Source organism: Ascidiella aspersa, chromosome 9 (assembly GCF_963924565.1).
Source record: "Ascidiella aspersa chromosome 9, kaAscAspe10.2, whole genome shotgun sequence".
Classification (NCBI taxonomy): Eukaryota; Metazoa; Chordata; class Ascidiacea; order Phlebobranchia; family Ascidiidae; genus Ascidiella; species Ascidiella aspersa.
Window position 1 is genome coordinate 8,123,515 of NC_139455.1, and position 20,772 is coordinate 8,144,286.

At 39.1% G+C, this 20,772-nt stretch overlaps 1 protein-coding gene across 1 annotated transcript; it reads right to left on the reverse strand.

Moving 5' to 3' along the window:
• Positions 1-129: 129 nt before the first annotated feature.
• Positions 130-17,644, reverse strand: LOC146132256 (uncharacterized). The gene is made up of 17 exons (XM_083397240.1): positions 17,500-17,644; positions 16,822-16,928; positions 16,376-16,516; positions 13,484-13,535; positions 12,715-12,879; positions 11,709-11,857; positions 10,079-10,186; positions 9,140-9,250; positions 8,652-8,771; positions 8,124-8,303; positions 7,129-7,315; positions 6,662-6,788; positions 6,167-6,290; positions 5,800-5,995; positions 4,195-4,324; positions 1,354-3,328; positions 130-532 (listed from the first exon to the last, which is right to left on the reverse strand). The coding sequence occupies exons 1-16, from the start codon at positions 17,642-17,644 to the stop codon at positions 2,995-2,997; spliced, it is 2,376 nt and encodes a 791-aa protein (XP_083253366.1). The 3' UTR covers positions 130-532; positions 1,354-2,994.
• Positions 17,645-20,772: the final 3,128 nt, after the last annotated feature.

Here is a 20,772-nt window from a genome sequence, read left to right on the forward strand (position 1 = left end):
TCCTGTAAATTACACTTCAACAGCAGAGTTGTGTATTACGCAAAGCATATGCAAACATACGACAGGTAAGTTATATATTCAGACTGTATGCTAAACATTTTGGCGACGAACGGATTCTAAATTATTCGCAATGGTTATACAACGATTCGGAACTTTGGTGGAAACTTTTACACAAATATTGCACTTTCGCTCTGACGTCGCTTCTGGTAAAACAAGACCGGTAACGCAATTTACAAGCATTTGTGACAAGGGCGACGAGTGTATGGTTCATGTGCAAAGCGGACAGACGATTACAGATGGGCAAAACTAAAACTAAAAACGGTTCAGCGTGGTCGGTAGAAGAGAGCTGATTTCGTTTCTGATCATTCTGCAGGCACGACCACCTTCTCTGCCGCTGCCTCTTCACAGGTGGTGTCCTTGCAGGTGCACGACAAGATGGTTAACTGACTGTGCTTTCTTGGCGTGGCGTCGTCGCAAACCATGTCGTAGTTCCTCGACGCGGTGAAGGCCGGTTTGCAGCACTTGCACTTCCCTAGGGACGAACAGCGACAAAATTAGGAAGTTGTAGAAAGCTGTGCTTTTCTTCGGGGCGGCGCCTCGAGGAACTAGGGCTTTCTAGGGTATTTTTACCGCGGTTTTGACTTTTTACAGCCTTAAAGAGCAACAGGGCCCGCAGGCTAACCTTTTAGCGATTTTGTAATATTTTACCACTTGGACTAGCGAACCCTTAAGTTATAGCCTTAGTTTACCAACAACGCTAGCAGGGTCTCTATAAGTTTTAAACAAACCAACAAATAGAAAAAAAAATACGTTTAGATAAGCCGTTTTCAAACTGGGGTCCGCAGACCAAATGGAGTTCGTACAGCAGTTTTAGAGGGTCCGCAAAGGAGAATGAGTTTTTAAGTTTTTCAACATTAGGCTTTGGCGAATGTTTTCAAACATTATTCTATGTTTTTTCTCTTAGTTATGCTTTATTATTCGGTCGTGTTGAGTGTTTTATAATGCCTTTTGTGACATCATAAAGCATCTATTATGCTGTACTACCTACTGTCAGCGAATCGTTCGCCTTAGTTAGAAAGTTGTTACATTAGAAAGAATCGTCACTGCATTATGGTGTACTTTAAGAAATGTGGGTCAACTGACCCTTGAACTTTTATAGGGCAGTGAAATATCAAGTAATTGCAAAGAGACCACCAGGCAATTTTTTTAGAAACGTTTGGGAACAGCTGGTTTAGATAATACCCTCATTCGACACTCCTGTTTCGTGACAGCTTAGTCCGTAGTTTGAATAATGACAATGAATTGATTGCGTTTGTTATCCCCACACCATTGTGGCCAAAGACGGTATTTTACCTGCTATGAGTGCTGTGTGGTAGGGCACGATCCCGAGCAGTAGTTGATGTCGTAGGCCTTGTTTGTCCATCAGCGGTGACCTTCCACGGTTGCATTGAGAATCACGTTCCGAGTGCCGACTGCGCACGGGTAGGGCGACACTTCACCTTCAAAATGGAAAGTCAAGTTTTAGTCTTGCTTTTATGCAGATGTTTCGTCGTTCATATAAACATTGTACAAACGCCGTGTAGCCCCAAATTTTTCCTGGTCCAAATTATATTTCCAGTGTTTCTTATCTTTTTTGATAAAATCGTTTTAGCCCAAAGGTGTCCTGCGTCCTATCGCACCGTCAAAATAAAAGTTTGGACTTAAACGATATAAAGACGCTTTACGCAAATCGATAACATAGTTGCAATGTAGCTTTTGTATTGAAAATAGCACCTCTCTAGCCTTAAACTTTTTCAAAATAAACGAGCTGTGTGGTGTACAAAAGGTTACTTTTTGAGACGATTTAGATGTAACTTTGTGACGTCTTTTATTACAAGAAAAATGGTATTGTCATTCGCAAAACAAAATTCTTAGATGCGTTAATCAGTTCAACTGTGTTGTACCGCCATAGGGGAAAAACTAAAATTTACTTTTATTCAGGCCCTCTTAGTCGTTATGCCAGCCCTATAGCTTTTCGTCAAATAACTGATTCCAAATCAACCTGTTGAAGGTAGCTTTTTACGCTGATCGTGTGAATTTGTTAGTACCAACAACTGTAAATAACCCTCAAGAAAGCAAACTCGTATACTTACAGTACTTGCAGCAGCCAGAAGTAGAAAGGTTGGCAAGAATCCGTCTACCCCTCTCGTTATTTAAACGTAGAATTTTTTCACAGAATAACTAAATTCATAAAAAACTCAAAACAATCTGATGTTCTCACTAAAAATGGAATGTTGAAGGGGGAAACTGTAATGTGACCTAGAAGCTACGCCGAGTGAAAACTTTTTTTCATTAACCCGCCTTATAAACATGATTATAAACTCTTTCAAAGATATATATATAGGCCTATATATGTGAGTATTTTTATAAAATTGTCAGCTCTCCGGTTGGCCTTTTATTATTTTCGTTGTTGTTTTATCAGCTTAATGGTTATACCCAGAATGCGATTCAGAATCTCCGCTATTTTATTCTTGCAACAACAAAAGATATTTGACAGTTCAGAGATTAATCAATTAACAAGTAAACCTTATAGGCAAAATAGGAGCATGTAAGGTAATGGCAGCTCTTAAAGAGTCATTTTTTGTTCTTGGTTGATTTGTTTCTAGGTATAGTAAACGTTATTATTTTTAATTTTTCAAAGACGGAAAACATTCGCTTGCAGCATAAAAAAATGCCTTTATAGTTTAAGTTGCCCAAAGGTACAGCAAATAAGGACTAAACCGATTTCAACAAAATTGGCTATGGTAAAGTACAAACATAGCGGTAATCCGCGCAAAGGCAAGTTGTTTTGCATTTACAAAGTTAAAATGGGCAAAAAGCACGGTTTGGGGGCAGGGGGCATGGTCACTCTTCAGAATTTTATCTTTTAACCAAGAAAAACGCCGTGTTGGGTCGCAAACCGTAGGTAAAATTTCTATATCGTCGGGCATTAAATCGGCACCGATGAAAACCACGTCATACCAGACGAGTACCGATATAACCTCCCAGTATGGGGACTTTGATGATATTATCATCAACATATAGCAAAAGACGAGTAACACTGCAATAACGCGCGTGTCGGATACCGTCGCCAAACCAAAACCACCGGTTATTCTGAATGGGGGTCTTCTTAAGACTAACCACTTTCGTCCTGTTGGCGTCGAAAATGCAATTGTCCCGGTGATCTTTGGCGGTGCTGATTGTCTGGCACTTTTCGAACAGAGACGACGTGAGCAGATCGCACACATCCTCTTCACAAGTCTGGTTTCCGCAGACGGACGGCAGCGGTGTGACACCTTCCCCGATCAACCTTCCAAAGTATAAAGGTTTGCCGTAAGTGCTTGATTGGTCCTTGCCGTCGTATTTCGTTTGAAATCGTGAAAGTTGGTCGCGCTGGCGACGAGTAGAAAACGTTACGAATCAGGATGTAAAATATTTTATTGTAGAACAGCAAAACAGGATATGGGTTTCTTTATTGGGGAGGCCACGAATCGAATACCGTCGTTATCAAATACTCGACCGAGTCAAGTAATTTATCGGTTCAGACGTTAGTTAAGCAAATAGTTGTGTACGTTTTGAATATTACACTTTTTAGCCAAGGTGTGCGTAAAGGTAGACACTCATTTTTATCACAAGGAAGGTATGCCCCATGGAAAAGAAAACATTGAACGATCTAAATCTCTGTTCTTCTTTTTACTTGGCGTGTAAAATAGTAACATTATCATTCAATGTAATTTGTTAAACGTGGTCAATATCACTGGGTTATCAGTAAACCAAAAATCGCGATAAGCATTCCTCTCGAAGTAGAGTATTACGAGAATTTGCCCATCCCAAATATTTATTTACCAACCAACTTAATTAGAAATATATAAGGCCACTGACGTATATTTTCTTAAAAATTAAATAAATGTAATAATTTAACAACATTGGAATAATATCGGGGGAAACTTTTTTATAAAAGGGCGGCCTACGTGTTTTCTTCAATTCCCCAAATGGACGACGAACATTTCTGTATTTATTATACAGCAATCTACCTTCTTAGGTTATAGTTAGCAATAATCCTGTGATGCCTAGTAACGAAAGCAGTCTACAGTTCGGCAATTATTTAAAAAAAAACATGGTTGAGCTAAAGAAGGCCACGATTAAAGCAAATTGAAAGAGAAACTTTTATCCTACGCTGCGCAGTCGGTGACGTTCGGCTTTTTGCATTCGTTGATTCTCCAACTGTGTCCGAAGTCATTCACGTCGTCAATGATCGTCTTATTGCTGCCCTCGAAGTCGTCTTGCTTGTCGGCGGAGCAGGTACCTGGGCAAACCGCGCTTGTTGTTTTTAAACGACAGTGTGTATTTGCAAGGTCAGAACTTATCAATTTTCAATTTTGCTTTCTCGGCGAAATTTTATTAAAGTACCGACGTTTCGACAACCTATTAGCGCAATCTTCGGGGCGAGAAATACGAGATAAACAGTTCACAACCAAAAAACAGCCTGCGCGAAAAACGAGGCTTTTCGTTTTGTGTTTCTCGCCTTTTGGTGTAGTACGTTGTCCATCGATTTTTCCTCTTTCATTGTTTGTCTGGTATATATGCATTTTTTCGCCTATAGTTTCAATAACATTAGCCCGAAGAAGATTGCCCGAATTGGTGGTCGAAAGGTTGGTGCATCAATAAATCTTGCCGGATGAATAATTTTACAATTGAAACAATGCCTGCCACCCACAATATTTTCCTTCGTGGGAATTTATGTTGAAAAACGCACACTTTCACTTATCCAAAAGCGATAAAAATATAATATGAAAGAATTGTCCCAGAATAATTGTCAAAGTAACAATTTAAAAAGGGTTCTAACCCAATTTCAAGTTATAGAGTTGTGTCTAACTCCAAGTGATGTCCTCTCATTACAAACATGAAGTCGCGGTCTCAAGTCTCAATAATTAAGCTCAGTGAAAGACACACACAAACAAATGTGTTTAATAACATTTGTGATCTAGCCCCTCGGAAGTTGCTTTATGACCAACGATTACGGCTTCCGTATCAATAGTACACCGAAAAGCCATCGCAGACTCGCCGAATCTGTCGATCTATGATGCAAGCAGAGCAAGCCAGAAAAACAACTGGCCTGCAGTGAGGTTCGAACTCACGACCTCCGGTCAAGCCGGGACCGTCGCTCTACCAACTGAGCTATGCAGGCTCAGAGAGGAGCGAGTCGAGAAACAACCATGCGCCAATACTTGCACATTTTGTTAGTACAAGCAACTTCACACTGGGGGATCATCAGTCCGTATCAATCAATGAAAGACACACACAAACATATGTGTTTAATAACATCTGTAATGTGCAAGTATTGGCGCATGGTTGTTTCTCGACTCGCTCCTCTCTGAGCCTGCATAGCTCAGTTGGTAGAGCGACGGTCCCGGCTTGACCGGAGGTCGTGAGTTCGAACCTCACTTCAGGCCAGTTGTTTTTCTGGCTTGCTCTGCTTGCATCATAGATCGACAGATTCGGCGAGTCTGCGATGGCTTTTCGGTGTACTAATTAAGCTCAGCTGTCATTATTACATATCAAAAATGTTGAACTGGGTGGTCAACAAACCAAGTTAAAGGTTTTGAAATTTACGTCTCATGAGAATACAAATGTATTTTTACAAAAACTTAAACTGTTTCAGTATGTAATGGTCTAAAATCGGGTAGCGGCGACACTTATCTATAAAGGGGCTCCAACATAACGATTGGAACAAGAAAATTGTGCGAAGGTGGTAACCATTCTTAATCTGTTTAAACTTACCGCAGAGGCCGACTGTTTTATTAAACATGGTCGAGACTGGTATCATAATGACGACGAAGGGGGAGGTGGCGAGGGTGACGTAAAACAGGTTCAGGTTGATTTCGGGAATACGCAGGTTGACCTTGCTATCGGCCATCGATATTGTCATTCCTGCCCCAGACCACATAAGCGTAACACTGCTGCCGTTTACGAAAACCTGCGACAAAAATATTCTTTAGATTAGATGAGCGCTTTCTTGTCAGCCCGAAATTGCTTTAAATGAAAGGACAACTTGGTTTAAGTGTCGAACTAAACGCCGGTTGCCTAGCCTTCAAAACAAATTGGAAAACAATGTATTAAATATCTGCAAACGTGTTTCGCCATTCACCGAATTAGACAGGGAGATGCCGTCAGCTTGATACAACTCGACTGTTGTATAGTCCCATCGGACAAACACCTTCTTCAGGCAAGTGAGCGGTCCGCTTGGTGAGGTGGAACACACTTCGTTTTCGCTAAACAAAGCAAATGTCATTAATTGCCTGGTTCGCAGTAGTTCGTCGTTATAACTGGCCATGTTTCATTTTCTTTTAGATGCATTTGCCTTATTCCCTTGTTATGAGTAGCAACAAAATTGACCTCTTTTTTATTTAGTCATCGCAAGTTTGCGGTGTTGACTTAGTATTTGAGGTGCTCAGCAGTAATTATAAAAGTCTGCACCAATTAACAGCGACATCTTGATTGCCCATTTTTAGAGGAGACTGCAATTAGTTTTGATGTTTTAACATGAGCAGGGGGTGAGTAGAAGAATGCCATTGCAAGATTGGTGCCATATAGTTTTAAACATAACCTAGGATAAAAAAAGTAATTTTTAGAAACACCATACCTGTAGATATGGAGGCGAGATGGTGCAGTTCGGTAGGTGACGAGAGTGTACTGACATTGACCCATGAAGCTATATGGCCTGCTATCGAAAGTCATGTAATGGGGGTCTCCATAAGCAACACAAGCACCTGCGAATACACAAATCACGTGAGCATGTGAAAATCGCTTGGTATCTGATGACAAGAAAGTGTTAAACAGAGGTCCGTTGTAAACTAATAATCTCGAACTGAGGTTTTGGCAATTTGACTGGTCCCTGCATTATTCGAAGGAAAGAAAAGATGTAACAAAGTTAACCTGTTTAAACATTACTGCTGTAATAAGAGCGTTTTACTTTTTTGTCCCCCCAAAAAAGTTATATAACCTAATGAATAAATTGTTGTCGACCCCACTTTGCGATCAGGTGATATAATTTATCAACCAAGAACTTTACGTATAGCAATGAGCTTATTGTTGAGTATATCAACTCACATTGGCATTCCACGTTGGGGCAGCAAGGGTCGTCGGGGTTGGGGATATCAACTCGGCTCTGTCCTATCGCGCAGGTCTTCTGTGAGTTTGTGCAGTACTTGGGGTGCTCGACAATCTCGCAATCGCCGTCGCAAGAGCATTGACAGCTCTTGGTCATGCAAGTGCCCGCTTTCCATGTCGAGCCGGCCTGTGCGCAAGCGAAACAACTTCGGTTTATTATGTCCCGGTTTCCCGCTTTGTCACGAACGTTCGCTCCAGCACGCAAAATACAACAAAATGGACGGATCAACGCGACGGCGGAGGGGGATGTTTCATGGCTACCATCAACCCGAAAGGCAATCGTGTGGAAAACGATTTATACTTAATAGGATAAAACTATAGAGAGCTTGGTGTAATACAGTATCCATTTGCCGTGTCGCACAATAAGGGCAATCATTAAAAAACAGTTAATCTAAAGCCACCTTTGAACGTTTTAGTGCGAATTTCGCAGACTTGTTTTTGCTATTTCCAGCAAAAATAATTGAGGGTTTGGCGATTCATTTTTAGCACAATTTAACTCTTCTGACTATAGCTAAATATCGAACTAAATAATCGTAAATTATAAGTAACCTATCCCCAGTCCTAGCTGACGGGTTTACAGCTAAAGCATATGACTGTGTCTCCTATAGTTTAAGGCAGTCAATACATTCTGCACCAATTACAGATACTTTTATCATTTCGTCAAGGGCATAAAATATGTTTAACTATTGAATGTACAACACAATATAACCATATAGGGCTGTTATGCATTAGCATTTTATGGCAACGTGTTCTGCACATGTTAATGTCACTCAAAATTGATATCCGATAGTTGGTTTTGGAAGTATAAGTAGATTGTAGACATCAGATGGAATAAAGGTGGAGCCGTTTATCTTATTATTTTAGGATTGATTTAATACAAACAAAAAGAGAACTAAAAACATACAGCGCTGCGTTAGTTTAGCGTTGTTCTTTACCGAATAGCTTTGGCCCTGGTCGTAACAGTCCGATACACAGCAAGTTGCGTTGCAACACGGCGTACTACTTTTCGTGTTCGGTAGGCTGGTTTGGCCGGTGGCGCAGACCTCTTTTGTGCAAACGCTATCGTCTTGGTATAACTTCACCAGCGGACAGCCGCTTTCTTGCTCGAGACATATCTGTAACAAAATTAGCTCTCACAGTTACGTTTTTAATCAAAAGTAACCGTTATTGTAAACGGGTGGCAACAACACAAATTGCCGTTGCAAAATTATTTTTGTTACTAGTTTGACATATGTCTTACATACATGTGTTGCAGTATCGTAGCATGACGTATTTAGTCGGTAAAATGTTTACTGGTAAAACAACTGTTTGTTAAATGCTGAAAATATATAACAGGAAAACACCCAGGTAAAGCAATATGCTACTTTACTGGCTTGTTGTAAATATTTTTTTAGACTTAAACTAATTTAAAAAATAAGGCAAAAAAATGAATGCAACACAAGTTTTGGTAAAACGCGATAAACCTGGGTAACGCATTCAGAACTCTTCCAAGTTTCGTTGATCGCTCTCAAATTTTCTTCTGCGTCAAGGCACTTCGTACAAACGCACGTTCGGTTTGCGCAGCAGGGATTAAGCATACCGTCCTGAAGTAATGTGAAATAAAACAGTTTGTAAGCTAGTTGTTTGTAAATAAGGCAGGGTTGCAACGTTAATGACAATTTGAATTTAAATATACAATTGCGGAAACGTAAATATTTTCAGTGCGCAGTGAGACATCAGAGATTTTTAATTCGGTAATTTAATTGTGCGCATGTGCTTCATAGGTAAATTTAGCTAATCGTGTTTTTTTTTTCTAAAACAAAGTGGTCCATAAAAAGCACCTATATATTTCTCTGATTGAATTTCTTAGTTGTGAACAATGTTTACCTGCGAAAGCTCGACTTGGCGCGACTTATCTGTAATGCATTGCCCGGCTTAGCTATACACAACAACGTTATTTCAAACGCGTTACCGTAAAAATTTCCTCCAGAATGCCGCACTCTGGTTTAGAAGCGGCGCATTGCGTTTCGTTGCAAGAGCAGTTGTAGGACGGACAGCATTCATCTCCGGTAGCTGGGTATTCCTACAACACACCGAATAGTCAAGAAAAACTTTGTTTTGGTTCAAATTTGCGAGGTATGTTTGTTACCCTCCTAATCTTGGTTTAGATTTGGTTTCCTACTTTTTATAAGCGACAACGTCTTATTATTTGCGAAAAAGTGTGTTGTGCAGCCATTTTTAATGTTTAAACAGGGTGTGGCCAAATAAAAAATACCTAAAAGACAAGAAATACTAGTTTAGTTAAAAATTGAAGTTAAAGTAATGTCATCTAAGTAAGGAAGAGGGATGAATGTCGTAAAAATAATTTTTGCGTTATCGCGGTCGACAGACAATTGGTTTTCAAAAGACTGGATGAAGTTCTTTTACAAGATTGTGTGCAACAACTTATCAAAATAGTTAAAATCACATTTGTTTCGCCAAAAGGTTCATTTAGAACAGGGGTTCTAAAACTGGGGTCCATAGACCCCTTGGGGAACGTGAGCTCGTTTTAAGGGTCCATGAATGCCCAATTAAAAGACTAGTGTATATTTAGAAGTAATCAAACTTTCAAAGAAAAAGTTTAATAAAACTAAAACATTCTTGCACTGAATGTATTCAGACTTCATTTCACTTTCACATTTTTTGGACCGAAACTGCAGATTTTCACCAGGATGTCCAATCAAAGCAATATCCCCATCCGGGATGCCAGACGATGACACAGTTGAAGCTGTGTAGTAAACTTGTGTATTATTTACATTATCCAGTGAAGATGTGCGTGTTGGTAAAAAAAATTTAAAGGAGCACATAATCAAATTAAATACCAATATATTGTTAAAGTAAAAGGATTAAAAGTATAAAATCACCGAGATACCTGTAGAAGCAGCTTCCATTTTCCACTATAAGCTTTCAATAACCATTTACTCTCAATATTATGTTTTCTGTAATAATAGATGAAAATATTGTCACTTACTTCGCCGAGCTATAATAATTAAAGATAAACTGTGTTAAATTAAATTATATCCTATAAATACCTACGCAACCTAACTGTAGAAGCTCTATATTCGTAGTAGGCTATACATATTTGCTTAACTCGCTAGCCTTTATTATTGAAAAACAAAACACACAGTGCTTTGAGTAAAAAGTCTTTCAAAATCAATTAAAAACTTGGAAAATGTATTTAGGTTTTTGTACAGGTTTCAAACCTATAGAAATAAATATAGCCTATAGTTTCTATAATTGCACTAAATTTCTAGTCTTTAATGAGCTAGACTACCACAGCAAAAGGTTAATTTTTCTATATATCTTTGATCTTATAAATGAAAAGAGCAATAAACGCGTCACATTTTTCTCTGGGCCCGGAAGCCGTTGTAGGCTTCTTAATCAAAAAGCAAATTACGTTTGTTGCAAAGTTTACCAACGAAATTTCTGTGTTGAACTCGCTTTTGTCTCTCTTGTTTAATTATTTTGTTGTGGATAATAATGTCCTAAAAATATCTAGGTTTACCTAGTTTCATGACTAAACATACAACTAATTTTCGGCAGTTTTGCGCGAGCATTCTAAACGGACAAACCTTTGGCGGTAAAATCACACAAAAGTTGTTTCTGGCCACTGTTTCATTTCATTGTGTTTTAGCAAAACATGCTTCTGCGCTTGTTTTTGTAAAGGCTTAACTGGCAGTTTCTGGTACAGCCTGTACTAACAGCCTAAAATTTATAATAATTAACCGTAGTTATGGAAAGTAAACTCCGCCGACCGGGGAATAACCTACGAGAATTTCCCCATGGTGGTGTTTTGAGCAGAATTAGAAATATTCACTGGGGTTTGCAACCATGGTAGCATTCTAGATCAGGAAACGAAATGTTTTATACTTTGCGCTGTTGTTCAAATGTTGCCAAAAAAATCTAAAACTCAAATTTGTCTTGCTGCTGCTAGAGCTTACCTAACTAAACCTACGCAACACAGAACAACAGACGATTCATTTGCTCACACATCCACTGCAAACAAATACACATATACCTACACACAACGCTATATCTGATACTGGCTATTGTTCATATACTTCAAAAATATTTCGCAATTCTGTAGATTACACTTCAATAGCAGAGTTGTGTATTACGCGAAGCATATGCAAACATACGACAGGTAAGTTATATATCCAGACTATATGGTAACATTACAACAGGTAAGTTATATATCCAGACTGTATGCTAAACATTTTGGCGACATTCGGATTCTAAATTATTCGCAATGGTTATACAACGATTCGGAACTTTGGTGGAAACTTTTCCACAAATATTGCACTTTCGCTCTGACGTCGCTTCTGGTAAAACAAGACCGGTAACGCAATTTACAAGCATTCGTGACAAGGGCGACGAGTTTATGGTACATGTGCAAAGCGGACAGACGATTACAGATGGGCAAAACTAAAACTAAAAACGGTTCGGCGTGGTCGGTAGAAGAGAGCTGATTTCGTTTCTGATCATTCAGCAGGCACGACCACCTTCTCTGCCGCTGCCTTTTCACAGGTGGTGTCTTTGCAGGTGCAAGACAAGATGGTTAACTGACTGTGCTTTCTTGGCGTGGCGTCGTCGCAAACCATCTCGTAGTTCCTCGACGCGGTGAAGGCCGGTTTGCAGCACTTGCACTTCCCTAGGGACAAACAGCGACAAAATTAGGTAGTTGTAGAAAGCTGTGCTTTTCTTCGGGGCAGCGCCTCGAGAAACTAGTGCTTTCTAGGGTATTTTTACCGCGGTTTTGTCTTTATACAGCCTTAGAGAGCAACAGGGCCCGCAGGCTAACCTTTTAGCGATTTTGTCTAATTTTACCACTTGGACTAGCGAACCCTTAAGTTATAGCTTTAGTTTACCAACAACGTTACCAGTGTCTCTATAGGTTTTAAACAAACAAACAAATAGAAAAAATAAACGTTTAGATAAGCCGTTTTCAAACTGGGGTCCGCAGACCAAATGGAGTCCGTACAACAGTTTCAGAGGGTCCGCAAGGAGAACAACTCTTTAAGGTTTTCAACATTAGGCTTTGGCGAATTTTGTAAACACTAGTCTATGTTTTAAACATGATCTGTCATCATTATCCTCTTTAGTTATGCTTTATTATTCGATCATGTGGAGTGTTTTATGATGTCTCTTGTGACATCATAAAGCAACTATTATACTCTACTATACCTGATGTCAGCGAATCGTTCGCCTTAGTTAGAAAGTTGTTACATTGGAAAGAATCGTCACTACACTAGTGTACAACAAGAAACATGGGTCAAATGACCCTTGAACTTTTATAGGGCGGCGAAATATCAAAGTAATTGCAAAGGGTCCGCCAGGCAAATTTTCTGGAAAAGTTTAAGAACCGCTGGTTAAGATAACCCTCGTATCTACCATTATTCTATCACTCCTGTTTCGTGCCAGCTTAGTTGGTAGTTTGAATAATGACAACGAATTGACTGCGCTTGTTATCCCCAAACCATGCACTGTAGCCAAAGAAGAGATTTTTACCTGCTATGAGACCCGACGTAGGGTTGATGTGCTGTGTGGTAGGGCACGATCTCGAGCAGTAGTTGATGTCGTAGGCCTTGTTTGTCCAGCAGCGGTGACCTTCGACGGTAGCATTGAGAATTACGTTCCGAGTGCCGACTGCGCACGGGTAGGGCGACTCTTCACCTTTAAAATGGAAAGTAAAGTTTTAGTCTTGCTTTTATGCAGATGTTTCGTCGTTCACATAAACATCGTACAAACGCTGGGTAGCCCGAACTGGCCAAATTTGTCGTGCTCCGCGCAAATATAAATTGTATTTCTGGTGTGTCTTATCCTTTTAGATAAAATTGTTTTAGCATAAAAGTGTCCTGCGTCCTATAGCACTCTAAAAATGAAACTTTGGGGTTGAACGATATAACGCCGCTTTGCGCAAGTCGATAACATTGTTGCAATGTGTGGTGTACTAAAGGTTACTCTTTATGACGATTTAGATGTGACGCTACAGATGTCACTTTTTGACGTCTTTCATGAAAAGAAAAATGATATTGTCATTCGCAAAAGAAAACTCTTAGATGCGTTAATCAGTTCAACTGTGTTGTACCGCCATAGGGGAAAAACTAAAATTTACTTTTATTTAGGTCCTCTTAGTCGTTATGCCAGCCCTATAGCTTTTCGTCAAATAACTGATTCCAAATCAACCTGTTTAAGGTAGCTTTTTACGCTGATCGTGTGAATTTGTTAGTACCACCAACTGTAAATAACCCTCAAGAAAGCAAACTCGTATACTTACAGTACTTGCAGCAGCCAGAAGTAGAAAGGTTGGCAAGAATCCGTCCACCCCTCTGTGCAACATATAACAGTTTGGTTTAGTTTAAACAGAAATAATTCAATAAAATGTTTTTTTAGGTAGATCAGACAGGCGGTCCATGACTAATCCCTTAATTTCAAACATTTTCAAATAGTCGTAATAGGCATTTAATAAAAAAAAACGATGCAGATATTTGCCCCGATTTTTGTTATTTACATTGTCCCGACAGTGGTGATTAGAATAACTGCAATTTTTCGAAGAATAAGAATACTAGTTCTCGACAAAATATACCCGTTCAGATGGGAATGTTGTACTGCATACTTACCTCAACGCAAGGTTGGTTTATCGGCTCGCACCCGTACTTATTGTAGGAGACGATTTGCGGACATTTGGTGGTTGTATTGTATTCGCAGCTCGATGCCACCCGATTCGATTTGTTTTCAACGCTTGTAGCGTTCGTATTAGGATAATTCGGGGCTTTGAAGCGTCTGTGTTAGATTATGTGTTAGAAATTAGACGCTTTAAGCGTAGTGTTTTAGAACAGGATACAGGCGAACAGCGAATGCGCAGACTAATCATGCATAACGAAACGTTGCCAAGCGATGCAAACTACAGATTTTTTATCTTGAACAGTTTTGGAAATTAGAAATGCAGAAATGTTTATTGTTTATAACTGTACCAAGTTAATGCGATGTTTATAATTTTGGCGGTGGTCTAGAATCTTACCACAATAACTAAATCAACGCACAGTATTTGGATTAGGGTGCTAGTTAGCGTTTGGATTTGGGTGGGTCAAGTATGGCGCTCTTTCACTATTGTACGTCAAAATTAATAAAAAAATTTTTTTCTTCAAATGTCGCATACCACAACACATATTGTTTGGGTTAGGGTGCGGGTTTGCGTTTGGTTGAGGGTGGGTCAAGTTATTATTAATAATAAACATAATATTACTTGACCCACCCTCACCCAAACGCTAACCCGCACCCTAATCCAAACAATATGCGTTGTGGTATGCGGTATTATTATTATTTTTTTTTTGCATAACTTTTCACGTACAATAGTGAAAGAGCGCCTCAAGTATTAGTATTAAATAAAGAATATTATAATACTTCACCCACCCACACCCAAACGCTAACTCGCACCCTAACTCAAATTTTGTGCCTTGATTTCATAACTGTGGTAGGATTCTAGACCAGCGCCGAAAGCAGACCAGAGATACACTTTTTCGTGCTGGTCTAAAGTCCTACCACAACGCGCATTATTTCGGTTAGGGTTTAAAATGAATATAAGAATACTTGACCCACCCACACCCAAACACTAACTCTCGCCGCCACTAACCCTAATATTGTGCGTTGATTTAATAATGTGGTAGGATTCTAGACCAGCGCCCTTTTTTAACTTTGTTGCACCTGCATCCGCGTGTTCTGTTATACTTTCCAGGCTGGGGTAAGGGTGGTTCAAGTATTATCATTAATAGTATTGCTTAACCTATACCCAAACCGAAACGCTAACCCGCACCCTAACCCAAATAATGTTCGCTAAGGTAGGCTTCAGCAACAATAAAAGCTTTTATCTGCTATTTACTGGGTAAAATTATAAACATCGCATTAACTTGGTACAGTTATAAACATTTCTGCATTTCTAATATCCAAAACTGTACAAGATAAAAAATCTGTAGTTTGCATCGCTTGGCAACGTTTCGTTATGCATGATTAGTCTGCGCATTCGCTGTTCGCCTGTATCCTGTTCTAAAACACTACGCTTAAAGCGTCTAATTTCTAACACATATTCTAACACAGACGCTTCAAAGCCCCGAATTATCCTAATACGAACGCTACAAGCGTTGAAAACAAATCGAATCGGGTGTCGATGCATAACAGGAGTCGTTTCGGATAGAGCTTCCAATCTAAAAACAACGGAGCATGAGGTAGTAAACTTTTGTAACTGCTGTCGTTTGAATCGCAAGCCAAAATTTGCACAAAAAATGACTAAAAACGTGGCACATTTGAGTTTATAAATAAACGGTTTTCGTTCCGCATTGCAAAAAGATCTTATAAAAGGATCGTCGCCAAAAAAAAAGGGCGTTCGTGTATAATGACAGTAAGTACACTGCGAATTGCAGTCAGGTAGACATTTCAGGGAACCAATTAATAATGTTTCGATTTCGTCTACCACTCTTAATTAAATTTCCTGGAAAACATCTAAAATTGATGCGTACATCGGAGAAAAAGGTTGAATCCGCCATGTGAAAACATACAGAGACTTACCGGGAAAACGATTTCGTTTTGCACGCACTTGTCGCAGACGCAGTCGAACTCAGGGAAACACTCACTGACGGCGTTGGTACGCCAGATTGGAAACTTTGGATGTTGCGCGGGGGAGATGTTTTGCAGCTGAAAAAATGCGCGGCTGAAAATAAAATTTCGACTTGAACTTGCGCGGCTGAAAATAAACCATCAGGCTACCGAAAGTTGTAAATTGCGAATTTATATTAAACTTACAGCGTTCATAGAATACTTGAATCACTGCGCAATTTTTGGTTGGTTTGCGGGCGCAGTGCGCATGCATTTAATATGCAATATTACTCGAAATAGCCTAATTTGACGTCACTAAACACGTGACCGTTGTCCACTGATGCGTGACCAAATCGCCGAATTGTGCGTTTTTAGCGTTTCGCAAGTGATTCTATATGATGCATTATATTATATACGTCTTATAAACTAGCGTTAAAAAATGTTATGCAACTTCAGTATGCGGCCCGCCAATTTTTTTTGTGCTGGTTAAGTTTCATACAGAAGTTTGCGCGGCTGAAGTTTTGCGCGTTTGCTCGAGTAAGATTTGCGCGGCTGAACACATTTTTCCAAACTTTCCAACCTGGTTGGTACGTACGCGCCTCAAACCGATCGAACAGGTTATGTTCCACTGGACGCAGACCGACTGTAGCATGGCGTTGTTCATACATTGGAACTTGTACTTGGGGCAGCACGGGCCAGTCTTGCTATTGCGCTGCACCAGCTGAAATCAAAGACAATTGTATGGTTTGGGTTTAGTTCGGTAGAGGCGGAGAACATACGAGACAGTTTTTTTTAATAAAAAAAATAAAAATAAAATCCATAAAAAATAGATTTTTTGAACTTGTTTCATCAGTCTGTATGATTTAACTGCATTTGTTAACTATACTTAAACTCTCGTTTAAACAAATATTAGTCCTGTACTTGGACTGAGTTGTGAATCCCTGGCCTGACGTATAATATGGATTATACTATTTTCCACTCTATAAAACTAGTTTTGTTTTTATGTTTTCGACTACTGATGAATACATAGTCATGAAAGAACTGAAACAATTTTTCAACTCCGACTCCAGAAAGAGCTGAACACTCAAAGTATTTAGCATCCATGATTTCCTCTGCCATCTTTTGTCCTTCCGCTGAAATGAGAATAACAAAAACGGCGCTTTAATTTCGTAAACTGCATAATGACAAGGTTTGTAGAGTTTTTGTGCGAAATCTTTTCTCCTTGAATTTATTTAAACTCGATATGGCCGAGAACAGCACGTACTTTGGGCCAGTTGTGTTGTGTTTTCATGTTTTGCATCTCTGTTTTTTAGTATCTTTTTCTATTTGCTAAGTATACGAGTTATTATAAGCTGTTAAACGTCGTGTACTACTTCGACTGTTATGGCTAGGGCGACATATAAATTAGCATTTTAACGAATTTTGACCAAAAATGTTTGTTTTGCAATATTTTGATTTGTTATTGCTGTTACGTGTTTATCAACACTTAAACACCCAAATTAATTAATTGCCATAAGCCAAATCTTAGAGTTCATTAAGTGATTTTACGATTTGATAAATAGGGTTTTAGATTACGCGTTTCAGCTTTCGTTTGCCAAATATGTTCTTCAGTTACAAAATAACATATTTGATGATGTAAAGTTTTCCGTATTGTTGTGTGTAAAATTCCTGAGTTTTCCTGCTTCAGTTCGCCTCGTTTCAAACTTGACATGTAACCTTTAATCTCGTAATCTATAACTGTCAGTCTTGCGGCGGTTTTCTCACGTTCTGCAAAACAAGCCACTTGTTCGCTGGCGTCTGACTCCCGCTGCAAATTGGTCTTAGAATAGCCGCTGTAATGCCTTGCCATGTTTTCAGAGTGCCGGCCAGTCTTATTGGCCAAATATGACGTAATTTTCGTGTTCTTTTTCTTCCTACGTATTGGCTATATACATGTCGTTTCTTAGCGGCTTTGAGCTTTTCTCTAGAGAAGTCTTTTGCGAAGTTTTAGCCGACAGTCGCTGCAATAGGCGGTGGCTGTCTGTCTCACATTAACTTGAAAATAACGTTCACTAATGCTATTTGATAACGTTTTAATTCGTTGTAACAATATACTTTTAATTGGAATTTTAGTTGTGGTTATGACAGGTAGCATATCTGACCAGAAACCTTTGCAAACAACAAGAACTCGCGCGGTTGCGACCCGCCGGGCAACTGTATGGGGTCAGGGGCCAGGCCCCAGTGCACAGGTCGCGGCGGGGGCGCAACAATTGCCCTCTGTCAATATTGGTAGGGCAACATATGTTTAGACCTTAGAAATCGACGATCTTGAAACGCTTGTTTTTTTGATTTAGTCGTACGATTTGGGTGTTTATCCAATACTTTTTTCTGCGTGGTTTTTAACAACATGAAGTTTAAATTAAAACACGTTATCGCCCTAATTTCTCCCAAAGTAACTTTGTAATCAAGTCAAAACGATGTTTTGCCTTTGTGTAAGGCAAGAAAATATCCATCGAAAGCGATATATATTAGGTTTATGTGCAACAAATTAGTTTCCGGGGTGCAGGAGTATATATTAAACGTTACTATGTAGTAACTCGTCCATCAACGTATTAAGGAAGAAAATTCTTCCTGAACGACACTGATTTTGCAACTTTGTAGTTATATTGTGGCAGCCTTAAGAAACATGTGGAAAGAAAGTACAACTCAGATCAGTTTGGACCCAGATAGGCGTTTAAGGGTTAAGCACCTTATTTCTCTAAAATATATTAAAGATTGACTCCGTAATGCAGTTGTTTCTAAATTGAAAGTTACAACACTGAAAGTATTTGGGATTTGTTGGACCAAATATTATTTTGGGAAGGAGGCGCTAGTTTTCATGAATTGTGTCAAGAGAGGCGTTACAAATGTTAAGCAACCCGGCCTTACAATGTCCCGATGAACATGTTTTCACCGTAATTTAGTTAACGTCATTGTTCCGTGTTTTGCACTTAATAATACCGCTATTTCACAATAAAACAGTCGCATTTTTAGCACTTAGCGCGACCCCTTGCACACTTTTCTTTACTTTCGACTTGAGTGGCATGTTTGCTTTTCCAACGTAACAGATGGGTTCTTAGCCTACTCGTTTTATATCGGGAATTTTACTAATTTATTAATTATTGTTAATTTCATTTAAATAAATATCCAAAATATATCGTCAAATTGTAGCACCGACGGCAGGTTAGCTCCGAATTATTTTGTTTTTTTGTTGGTAAAAGCGAAAACTGCTCAACCTGAGTATTATTACGGCTCAGGATGTTATTAGTATATATACGTTTTTCGATTAACTACAGTACCTACATGATTCGCGAAAACACCTAAGCATTTTTCATGTGTAGGCCTATTGGTTGAAGTGCCTGTAAGCGTATAAGAAATATAATGATTAACCAATTTAAGGGTGATCAAACGTTTTAGGTCGCATTTTAAAATTTAGTGAAACATGGATAGTCGCACAAAGTGAATAAACGTGGGGGAAACTTTTGGTAGCCTACGCCAGACTGAGTAGTATTTTGGGAAATGCATCGAGGGCTGCGGAGTCGGTTAAAAATAACCCGAGTCCGACCCTAGCAAATAAAAAAATTCATTTCCGACTTCCTCCAAAGTGCGATTTCGTCGAGTCCCGAGTCCGGCTGCGACTCTGCAACCTGTATTTATTTCAGCCATTTACGTAACTAAATTAAGGTGGATTTTCAACAATTCCCTCGTATGATTGTAATTCATCCACTCGCAATACATGTTAAAAATATCCACTTTGGCCAGGGGTGGGCAACGTGCGGCCCTTTTCAGTTTTTTGTGCGGCCCTTCACCTTCTTTCAGCTATTTTTCCCTAAATAAGGCTACGGGTTTGAACCATGTTGGGACTTTTGCTCTATCAGCTTCCTGTTTGAAGTACAATGTAACCCGTAGGCTACATCGCTACTCTAATGCAGTTAAACTTGAATGGAAAGCCTCTATGACAAAACAATCTACATTCATAAAGTTTTACTGGTGTAACGTTGTTATGATAAAGAATTGTTTTGCAACAATTACACTTGTCTAGTATGGTCAAGGTGTAACATACTTTTGCCACGCATATTGACTGAGATTTTATGTTTAACAGCTGGTTTTGAATTAAGGCTGTTAATCAAATTGTTCTAAGCTGATCCGTACGAGAAAGGCGTCAGTGGAATTGTAGGAAAAGTTATTTCCGAATTCACAAGTATACAGCACTGACAAAACTGCCGTACTGGCAGCCTACTAGCTCATTAGTTTTGAGTTCCGAGTCCGACCTCAGAAAACAAACCGACTATACATACAATCCCAAATCCGACTACGCAGCCCTGATTACAACACAGTGAGTTAAATACTATTTTGTTAACTTATATCCGCTAATGCTTTTTATCGATTTTAAGTAAATCGGATTCGGCCCGCCAATGTAATTCATCCGGCCCGCAACCTCTTTGATAAATTAGACACGAGTCCATTTCAAATACTTTTTGACTATTTTAAAAACGTAAGCGCTTTCTCGATTGGACTGTATTTCAGCTGCATATTTGCCAACAAGTTTGCATTAAAACATTATAGCCTATGTTACATAGGTTATATCAATTTCAGTAAGCGGCCCGCGAAGTTTTTGTTGACCCTTGTACCTGTGCTAAAGCTACCTCAACTAAGTTTAGGGTTGTCATATTTCAGGTCAGAAAAATATTGGTAAAATCTGTGTCTAAATAAAACGATAAAATGTGCTTAAAAGCCTAGAATTATAAATATGTTTGCAAAAAATGACACAAATATTTGTTTACAGTCCAATAATTTTGTTTAAAACTGTATACTCTATTAGATTTGTTTTTACGATTGGTATTGATTTTGTAACACAACATTCAATCTTAGACTTGCCACACCTTTATCTCGTTTGTCCACTTGTCATTTACTGTACGTCACACAAGATGGTGTTTTATTAGTAAGTCATTCGGTTTT

Bases quoted from the DNA above. Each gene is read 5' to 3' on its own strand.
- LOC146132256 (XM_083397240.1), bottom strand. From the start codon at position 17,644: ATGGCAAGGCATTACAGCGGCTATTCTAAGACCAATTTGCAGCGGGAG. The intron at 9,251-10,078 runs GTATCTCGGTGA...GGTGTGTTGTAG, and splicing joins AATGGAAGCTGCTTCTACAG to GAATACCCAGCTACCGGAGA. The intron at 4,325-5,799 runs GTAAGTTTAAAC...CGGTTTGCCCAG, and splicing joins TAAAACAGTCGGCCTCTGCG to GTACCTGCTCCGCCGACAAG.